General features: G+C 33.8%; 1 protein-coding gene across 1 annotated transcript; it reads left to right on the top strand.

Annotated features, from left to right (window-relative positions):
- The first annotated feature begins 239 nt into the window (after positions 1–239).
- On the top strand, positions 240–7,971 carry LOC127701920 (uncharacterized). The gene is made up of 4 exons (XM_052205890.1): positions 240–341; positions 609–1,052; positions 5,209–5,256; positions 7,461–7,971. The coding sequence occupies exons 2-4, from the start codon at positions 695–697 to the stop codon at positions 7,964–7,966; spliced, it is 912 nt and encodes a 303-aa protein (XP_052061850.1). The 5' UTR covers positions 240–341; positions 609–694; the 3' UTR covers positions 7,967–7,971.
- The last annotated feature ends 2,932 nt before the right edge of the window (positions 7,972–10,903 follow it).

The raw sequence follows: 10,903 nt of genomic DNA, 5'->3' as shown, positions 1-10,903 counted from the left end.
TCAATCTTTTGCTCAGACACCGAAGACGTTACAAAGTTAACAGCTGCAAGCGGATGAATATCGTATGAGTCCAGGAACATATACTCCATTCGCGGGTGAAATTGGTATATTCCTGCTAAGGTGAGGAAAATTGATGATTTCAAAATTGAAATCGTCTCGTTTGTCAAATCATTTGGTTCTGAGATTACTACTTAAGTCAATTTGGAGGTATATTTCTAGAAATGAGGCGAAGGAAACTGTATCTGTGGTTTCTTTAATCTCTATTTCAGGAGGATATATTAATCGGACCATCCCAGAAAAGTTTGGATTGTTAATAGGAAGTGATTTTGATAATGATAGCGGTAAGCGTTTTATTTAAGGCTTGGATCTCCTATGTACTAAATCAGCTGTCGAAGTGAAAAATGTTTTAAAAATGGCTTAAATTGTTATTGATATTAGAAAATTTAAAAGGTGACAATAAAAGAAAAACATTAAGATGGTTCAAAGATATCTTTATTGCTAAATTCAAATTCAAATTAATTCCGATTAAGTTTACTAAAAACTTCCCCATGTGATTCCCATCTTACATATTGTATTATGCTTTATTTCATTGTTACTTATAATTTCAGATTGTCAGGGACAAAGTATTGAAACCCCAAACCTGTATAAATACATTCTTTTGTCAGACAACGGCATTTGTATCGGAAATCCAGTAATGGATAGTATTAGTTTTAAGGTCAAGGCTAAGAGTGATGCACACGTAGCTTTGATGTTTTCAAATACTGACCAAGATCCTCTTTATGAAATAGTTTTGGGTGGTTGGGCTAACAAAAAGTCTATCATCCGTTACAGCAAAGAAGGGTTACCATTGGCAACGCATCGTGGACCAGTACTCAAACAAACTGTATATAGGACATTTTATATTAAATGGAGCAATGGACATATTAGAGTAGAAGATGGAAGTAAATTGACAATCATGGAATGGACTCATACTTCAAGCTCGTTTGAAATCAGAAATATTGGAATTTCTACAGGATGGGGTTCAATCGGATATTGGTCATTTCCATGTCAAGGTATCAGCGTTTTTTTAGTTCTTTTTTTGAAAAGTTGCGATCATTCGCACTGTGGTGGTCTTCCTTTTCATGTAGATCTTTCAATCAGTTCAGTTCAAAGACCTCAGTTTCTGAAATGGAAATTCAAGAGTTACTGTGGATTCATTTTTATTCGTGGTATACCAATTTTCGTGGGTTTCGTGGGTCACAGCGAACCACGAATTTAAGAATTCAACGAAGAATAATCCCGAGAAATGTGTATGGAGTCGGGTGTTTATTTCCGGTTATGTTATGCAGTTCTAGTATAGTGTTGACTAGCGATAAACATTGTAACATAACACGTGCTTTTATTGAAAGAAGATACAAGTATTTTGATTAAATCAATAATTAATATATCGAATATCAGTGATAATTTACTTTTTAAAATTGAATAAAACTGTTCATGGAAAATAACTGCAAGTTGTTAATTACCGTGTTATAGTGTGGTTTACTGGTGATTAAAAATCAATAGGATTAAGTACGTGGATATTGCCCGTAGGTAATATTGTTTATGACAGGAACATTTATTTTCACACCTTTTACTTATATGACTGTTTATTATATCGTGATTAGGGAAATGAGCTTTCAATCATAGAGTTTTGAATGCCTTATAAAATTCCGACCAAAATTTATAAATTGTAAAACAAACAAGTAATTAGTTGTCTATGTCCATTATTGTAATAGAAGTTTTCAATGAACACTTTAACCTAGAATGACCAAGCGAGGATTTTGACGATTCAAAACCTTTTCAATGAATTCCTTCTTTTTTTTGTTTTTTGTTTTATTATTGATCAAACCAAGGAGGTTATATGATCTCCTAAATTAAAAAGAAATCCACGAATTACGTATCTGAATTTTTGTTTCTTTTGTAATCAGCGATCCACGCATTTACGTATACCACGAAACGTCTTTTTTTCTCTATCCACGAAAATAAATGAATCCACAGTAAGATACTTTTATGCAAATAATAAAGTTTAGCCACTTGTTGTTGAATTCTAACTTTTTTATTTACACTTTTTTATTTAATTCACACGATCAAAACCACATCAATCAATTATACATGGCTTTCATTCGGTATATCGAGAAACATGATCGTTAGAGACAACTTAACGGTGGTCAAGTATTGCGATTGGATCATGAAAGATCTGGTATATGATCGAAAAGGAAATCTTATCGAGAAGACACTTGCAACGTCAGTAAAAGTTCTAACTTAATGACTTATAACGACAAATATTGGAAAAATGAAACTGTCTGTCAATAGGGTTCAACTGTATGATCAGTATCCGCGAAAAATCAAGTCTTAAAAGTACACCATGTTTACAAAACAACAAAAGGAAAATTGCTTATCGAAATTTTAAAGAAATAGAAATGTAAACGAACATGTTTTTTTTTCATATTTTGAATGCATAAACTGCTTTTTTCTTAAAAATATCGTTCCATATTACTGTTTAAAATGGTTCTCAAAGTTATTTTGTTTTAGTTTAATCAAAAACTTTACAAAAATGGGAATATTTGTAGAAATAGTATATTTCGGATCGTAAAAGATTTGGTACCGATTATTGATAATCGTGAAAAGGATCGTGAAAGATCTGTTGCCGCATATTCAATATTGCAAAAATCCACGAAAACGATCAAATCATTCTTCAAAGGGGTGACATGATAATTTTTATGGCAAAAGATTGTTTTTGCATGATTTATTCCGTTTCACTTTTGTTTGTGAATAAGGCAGTCTTATACACATGCTTTTTTATTAGTTTTTATTGGCTTTTAATTAGCTGTCAGTAACTGCAAGTACTCTCATATCGGTACTTTGTGTCTTTTCTGTTTTGAGGGATGACTAAATACCCTTCCACGTCCGGTCTGTGTGTTTTGTTAGAGACGTTTTTCTGCTTTGTATCGATCTGATGAGTTAAGCCTTTTTCAACTGATTTTTATAAAATTGAGAGTGGAAATGGGGAATATGTCAAAGAGACAACAACCCGGCCAAAGAGCAGATAACAGCCGAAGGCCACCAATGGGTCTTCAACGCAGCGAGAAAAAATCCCGCATCCGGAGGTGGTCCTCAGCTGGCCCCTAAATAAAAATGTGTACTAGTTCTGTGAAAATGGACGTCATACTAAACTCCAAAACATATAAATGAACTAAAATATATATAGTTTATTCTTATGTTGTACTGTTACACCACTGTCCAAGGTTAGGGGGTGGGATTGGTGCTTTTAAACATGTTTAACACCGCTACATTCATTATGAGTCTGTCCAAAGCCAGGAGCCTGTAGTTTAGTGGTTGTCGTTGGTTCATGTCTCATATTCGTTTTTCGTAACTTGTTTTGTTTTATAAATAAGGCCGTTAGTTTTTTTAAATTGGATTGTTTCATATTTTTCATGTCGGGGCCTGTTATAGCCGACTATATGGTGTGAGTTTTCTCATTGTTGAAGACCGTTCAGTTGCCTATAATTGCTTACATCCACTACATTTGAACTTAGGTGGGTAGTTGGCTTGTCATAGCAGCAATATGCCTGGCCTGTAAATATTCAAAACTCAATTAAAATGTGCAGTCAGTGATGAATGTAGTAGATGCAATCATTATCATTAAACTGAACTCAATCATGATTTATGTACGTTCTTTCGTGTTAATTTGACCTGTTGATACTATTTGTAATGTAGTTTTGTTATTTAATGTTTACTTATTCAGTGTTATATCTAGTCTCACTATTTTTAATATATACCACCTTTGATAAGTGTTTTGTTTGACGATAAATTTTCACTTTTGTTCTCGTTTCTCGTTTTTTATATAGATTATACCGTTGGTTTTTGCTGTTTGAATGGTTTTACACTAGTAATTTTTGGAGCCCTTTATAGTTTGCTGTTCGGTGTAAGCCAAGGCTCTGTGTTGAAGGCCATACTTTGACCTATAATGGTTTACTTTTACAAATTCTGACTTGGATGGAGAGTTGTCTTTATTGGCACTCATACCACATCTTCTTATATCTATATACATCAACATGCAATGTTCACCGAATGGGGAAATTATTACGTTGAACATGGGCCCTGGATCTCTTCTAATTGCCTGGATCCACAGGTTCCTTCTTTGGTCAGTTTGGGGGAACCTGTAAAACGACAATTCCAGATGTCGCCGCTTGTCGTTCCCTTTGATAGTCTTCTCGACGTCCATCTTGTTCGACTTACCGACCTTAGCCTCGATTTGAGTTAATATACGGAACTTATGAATATTCGTTGAGAATGGAGTATTGGCAATCATACCAACTCTCTGTATTTTTACCATGGTAGTTCAATGCCATTTGATCTGATTATTTGATAATACCAAACCGACTGGTTGTTTTATAATAATATACATCCGTCCTGCATAGGTTTTATGTCGTATGAAGAGTTAAGATTGTCTCATCTGATTTCCATTAATTTTTATGCACAGTCATATCTGTAACATGAAGATCCTTGTTGATTTCTGTAAAATTTGTTGAAATAGCATTGTTTAAATAAAACGCAGAAAAACAACGGTCATAATCCTGACTTTACACAGACATTTTATTTAAGAAAATGGTGAGTTAAACCTGAATTTCTTGCGAGCTAAAACCTCCATTTGTATTACAGTTTTTTAATGTTCCTTAATATTGCAAATTGGGTGAGCAACACAAACAGACATAATTGGTTAACGTAGCCATAACTGAGATCCAGCAGCCAAAACCGTGTTAACATACATCACAGACATACAACACAAGTGAATTAAACGTTTTAACACACTTACAATTAATTCAAATAAAAACGCCAACAAAAGTGTTTTTGTAGTTGGTAATGCCGTTAGTATAGTAAAGCATAATGACATAACCATTTTCCCGATAAAATACAAAATAAGTAAAATATGATAACAAGGGTATACAAAATGAAAACAACACTATAAAACCATCATGTGACCGAATCGCATCTCTGGACCCACCCGCATAAGGAGCGCCAAAAGCCAAAAACTTGAAAGCTGGATGCACATATACCGGACCACGTCAAGAGTCCTACGACCAAATGGAACATAATAGTACACAGACAGATTATTTCCGATCAAGTTAACTAAAAACTAAACGTTTTATTCACATCTTCTGTTCAACTTCATTGTCATTTTAATTTCAGATTGTCAGGAAAACGAAAAAAAGAATAAGAACAATACCGAACTCCAAGGTAATTCCAAAATGGGGAAGTTCATAAGATCGACAAAATCAAACATTGGACTTCATTAATCAACGGGACGAATGGAAACCAACTGTCATATTCCTGACTTGGTGCTCATTATAGCTTGCTGTTCGGTGTAGACCAAGGCTCCGTGATGAAGGCGGTACTTTGACCTGTAATTGTTAACTTTTAATCATTGTGACTTAGAGGGAGAGTTGTCTCATTGGCACTCATGCCACATCTTCTTATTTATATTGGTATAAGCATTTTCTGAAAATATTGGGTTCAACTTGGTTTTATGTATAGGTAGCTAATGCTACCATTTGCATGACAGTTGTTTATAGTTACGTTATATTGACCAAAATGGGTGCGCAGCCCAAACAGAAATTAAATGTTAATGTGACAATAATTGGGATCCAGCAGTCAAACCTGTGTTAACAAACATCACAGACATTCAACACAACTGACTAAAACATTCAAACAAACATACAAATAAATCTCAAAAAGCCGCACACAATAAAGTGTTTTCAGTTGATAATAAACCTGATATAGACGCCAACAAAAAAGTTATTATAGTTGATAGCATTATATAGTACACACTTTCTCAATAAATTAAAAACAACCTAAACATAGAGAAAGGGGTAAAAAATGAAAACAACAAGCTAAAACACCTATTGCGTCCGAATTACACTCATGGACCCACATTCAACAGGAACGCCCAAAGTCAAAAACTAAATAGCTGAATGAATAAACACCGAGTCTCGTCAAAAGCCATACGACCTAAAGGAACATAAAAGCGCGAAGACAAATAAATGGAAAACTGCAAACTAAATTAAAAGATACATAACTTAAGTGCCATGAACTAGTGCCAACAATGCTGTATATTAGACATTTTACACTAAATGGGGTCATGGACATATCAGAGTAGAAGATGAAAGTAAAGCGTAAAATCATAGAATGGACTGTATCTTCTATATATAAAAAAAAGAAGATCTGATATGATTGACAATTAGACAATTCTCCACTAGAGACCAAATGAAATAGAAGTTAACAACTATAGGTCACCGTAAGGCCTTTAACAATAAGCAAAACCCATGACGCATACTCAGCTATACAAGGCCCCGAAATGACAATAGGGACTTGGGATTTGTTACTTTAAGGTTATAAGAAATCTGAAATATTGAAATTTCTACAGGATGAGGTTCAACAGGGAATTGGTCATTTCCATGTCATAGTACAAACTTTCATTACGTATAAAAATAAGAAGAATTGGTATGATTGCTAATAAGACAACTCTCCACCAGAGTTTAAAGGACACAGAAGTTAACAACTAAAGGTCACTGTAAGGCCTTCAACAAAGAGCAAAACCCACACCGCGTAGTCAGCTATAAAAGTCTCCGAAATAACAAATGTAAATCCATTTTGTTCTCTTTGGAAAAGTGACGACCATATGCACTGTATTGATCTAAGTTGTCCTGCAGATCCATCAAATACTTCAACTAAACTTAACAAGCAAGAAATAATGAATGAAAGATTCCTTGAACATATTTCAGTTTGCAATGAGTGTTTTATTTGTAAAATGTTCTTGCAAGTAATACAATATTATGATATTGATAAAACACAAAGTTTTGTGCACATTGCAATTATGACAGTTTTTTCTCCTAACTGCCTCTGGGCCCAAACTTATGCTGGTGGACTGTCCATCATTACGAGACCGTCCTTATAGTATCCAAGGATTTCATACTTGTGACATGATTTGCTAATAATAGCGGTAATCGTTTTATGTAAGGATTGGCTGTCCCATGAACTTAATCAGCTGTCAAGGAGTAAAATGTTAAATAACAATTATACTCAAAATAGATATTTAGAAAATATAAAGGTGGAAATAAAACAAATATTTCGATAGTATCCAAGGATTTCATACTTGTGACATGATTTGCTAATAATAGCGGTAATCGTTTTATGTAAGGATTGGCAGTCCCATGAACTTAATCAGCTGTCAAGGAGTAAAATGTTAAATAACAATTATACTCAAAATAGATTTTTAGAAAATATAAAGGTGGAAATAAAACAAATATTTCGATAGAGCAAATTCATTGTCATTGCTAACAGAAACAACTAATTTGCATTAAAATCATTTCCGGTAAAGTTAACCAAAAAATACCCACGTTATCCACATTTTATGCTAAATTTCAGTGTCGTTATATTTGCAGATTGTCAGGGACCAAGCATTGAAACCCCAAACCTGTATAAATACATACTTTTGTCAGACAATGGCATTGGTATTGGAAATCCAGTAGCCGATAGTATTAATTTCAAAGTTAAGGCTAGCAGCAATGCACAGGTAGCTTTAATGTCTTCAAATACTGACCAGGATCCTCTTTATGAAGTAGTATTGGGGGGTTGGGCTAACTCAAAGTCGGTCATCCGTGACAGCAAAGAAGGGGTAGCATTGGCAACACATGATGGACAAGTACTCAAACAAACTGAATATAGGACATTTTACATTAACTGGCGAAATGGTCATATTAGAGTAGAAAATGGAAGTAAAGCAAAAATCATGGAATGGACTGATACTTCAAGCCCATTGAAAATCAGAAATATTGGAATTTCTACAGGAGGGGGTTCAACAGGGAATTGGTCATTCCCATGTCAAGGTACGAACGATTTGTTATTAAGTTTTGAGTTGGAAAAGTTGCGATCATATGCATTGTGGTGATCTTTGTTGTTCCGCAGATCTGTCAAATTGTTCATTCCTGAAGAACTTATTTTCCTAAATGGATATTTAAGAATTATTGAACACTTTTTTTTAAACAACAATACTAAGTCACTTGCTGTTAGATCCACATTTATATATTAACACGATCCGACTAATAGTACAATATCACATGAACAAATTATATTGGTAAATTTGAAGAAAAAATATATTTCATAAACCAATTTGGAAATTTACTTAATAGCCATAGCAACATTATGCATGCAGCATTACTTTTATTTTGATCTAATTTTTCGCAGACAATTCCATAATGACAAAGTAAATGTAAATCCATTTATATAACAACAAACATGATAAACAATATTTTATTTTTTTAGTATTAATGTAAATGTACATTTGGTTTATTTTGCCGAATAAGTAAACCGTGAACTACGTAAGATGGAAAAGAGAAAATCATGGAATGAACATATATTTTGTAGAAAAAACATGTTTTTGGCTGACAAAATGATAAGCCTGGTATTTTCAATTAACTGTTTTTAATAGGTCGATGCCACTTTTGGTGTATGTTTCCTCCCCGAGGGTATCACCCGCCCAGTAATCAGCACTTCTGTGTAGACATGAATTTTCATATATATGATAGAATTAATAAATTAACTGTTCATTATACCTTGAATTGTTTGCAAATTTAAGGATTTTCTTCTCCAGGAATAGATAACCTTAGCTATATTTGGCAAACCCATTCGGAGTTTTGTTTATCCTCTCCTACTTCGTACTTTATTTGTCAGTGTATCTCTTTTATTTAAGCGTCTTCAAACTAAATGCATTGCATGTTGGATGTGTACTGATTTATATTTTAATCTTAGATAAATGATTACTTATTAGCTGTTATTGGCTTTGTACTAGCGGTCAGTAAAAAGTAAAATAACAAAAATACCGAAAAATTAAAAACGGGAAGTCCCTTATCATATGGCAAAATCAAAAGCTCATACACATCAAACGAATAGAAAACAACTCATATTCCTGACTTGGTATAGGCATTTCCTTATGTAGGAAATGGTGGATTAAACCTGGTTTTATAGCTAGCCAAACCTCTCACTTGTATGACTGTGGCATAGAATTCCATGATATTGACAATAATTTTGTGAGCAAAACAAAGAGACATAATAGGTAAAAATGTAAGAAATCGGGGTGCAGTTAACATTGTGTTATAATCTCAAAACTCTATAAAAACAAACAACCATGTCAACAAAGAAAAACAATATGACATATAGACACGCTATAGACAAAGCACATAAGCAAAAATGAAATACAAGAATACAAAACATGACTATAGCACAATAACACAATGTACTGCGAGTACTCTCAGATCAATACTTAGTGTCTTTTTTGTAGTGGGGTGTATAAATACCCTGTCATGTCCGGTCTGTGTTTTTGTTAGTTGTTTTTCTGCTTTGTTTCGATCTGCTGAGTTAAGCCCTTTTCAACTAATTTTTAAGGTTTGTTCTTATTTTGTACTGTCACACCACTATCCAAGGTTAGGGGAGGATTTGGCGCCAACAAAATAGTTTAACCCCGCCTCATTCTGTTTATGGCTGTCTTAAGTCAGGGGCCTGTTTTTCAGGGGTTGTCGTTTGTTGCTGTATATCATATTTGTTTTTCGATCACTGTTTTGTACAAAAATCAGGCCGTTAGTTTTCCCGTATGCATTTGTCATTTCGGGGCCTTTTATTGCTGACTATGCGGTTTGGGTTTTGCTCATTGTTGAAGTCCGTACGGTGACATTTAGTTTTTAACTTCAATGTCATTTGGTCACTGATGGGGAGTTGTCTCACTGGCAATTATACCACATCTTCTTATTTTGATAAAACAAAATCTTCGTTTAATAGTATGGACGTAAACATGAAATCAATGTTTGATTTTTATACAATCTATGAATACCGTATTATGCATTTTACCCCTCAATAACGTGATAGTTGGTTAAAGAAACAATCAACTTGTTTAATTAGTTTCAAAATGGTGTTCGATTTGACTTTTAAGTTATATTGAAGGGGAACAGGATACCTAATCAAGAACTAGCAGAATCTCTACAAATACTACTGTATCATGTGTATTTTTTTTTCTCGGAAAATGCATGTTCCAAGTCAGGAATATGCAAGTTCTTTTTCATTTGTTCCATTGATTGATAGCGTTTGACATTCTCATTGCAACAACATCTGATACAAAAATTTAATAATACTTTTAGATATTTGGATGATATATTGGCTCTCAATAATGACGACTTCAGTTTGTAAACTAAAGAAATTTATCCTGCTGAAGCTAACATTAAATAAAGGCAACAGTATGTACAGCTGTTCAATAGTTATAAATCGAATGAGAAAAAAATCCAGGTTACAAACTAAAACCGAAGGAAACCAGCGGAACAACAGAAACACTCAACTGCAACAAAAACAATCGCCAACATACATAGAAACGGACTATTTGATAACAACTGCCATATTCCTGGCTTGATACAGGACATATTAAGACAAAATGGTGGGTTGAACCTGGTTTTATGGCTAGCCAAACCTCCCGCTTATATGGCAATGTTAACAATACCGCTAAAATGACAACATTACGTGACAGAAATACAGTACAAATAAACGCAAGAACACTGAGGACAGAGAAATACATAAATAAATAATATAATAGTACATTTCAACAAGTAAATAGATTTAAGAAGATGTGGTATGAGTGCCAATGAGACAACTCTCCGTCCACAATTTGTAAAAGTAAACCATTGAAGGTCAAAGTACGGCCTTCAACATGGAGCCTTTGTTCACACCGAACAGAAAGATATAAAGGGCCCCAAAAATGACTTGTGTAAAACCATTCAAACAGGAAAACCAACGGTCTAATCTTTATAAAATACGAGAAACGAGAAACACTTATGAACCACATCAA

Source organism: Mytilus californianus, unplaced genomic scaffold (genome assembly GCF_021869535.1).
Source record: "Mytilus californianus isolate M0D057914Y unplaced genomic scaffold, xbMytCali1.0.p SCAF_5, whole genome shotgun sequence".
Taxonomy (NCBI): Eukaryota; Metazoa; Mollusca; class Bivalvia; order Mytilida; family Mytilidae; genus Mytilus; species Mytilus californianus.
Note: the sequence above shows the minus strand (reverse complement) of the source record. Positions and strands in the feature narration are given on the sequence as shown.

Coding starts and splice junctions, on each gene's coding strand:
- LOC127701920 (XM_052205890.1), top strand. CDS start 695: ATGGATAGTATTAGTTTTAAGGTCAAGGCTAAGAGTGATGCACACGTA. Junction 1,053..5,208: donor TTGGTCATTTCCATGTCAAG/GTATCAGCGTTT, acceptor TTTTAATTTCAG/ATTGTCAGGAAAACGAAAAA. Junction 5,257..7,460: donor GAACAATACCGAACTCCAAG/GTAATTCCAAAA, acceptor TTATATTTGCAG/ATTGTCAGGGACCAAGCATT.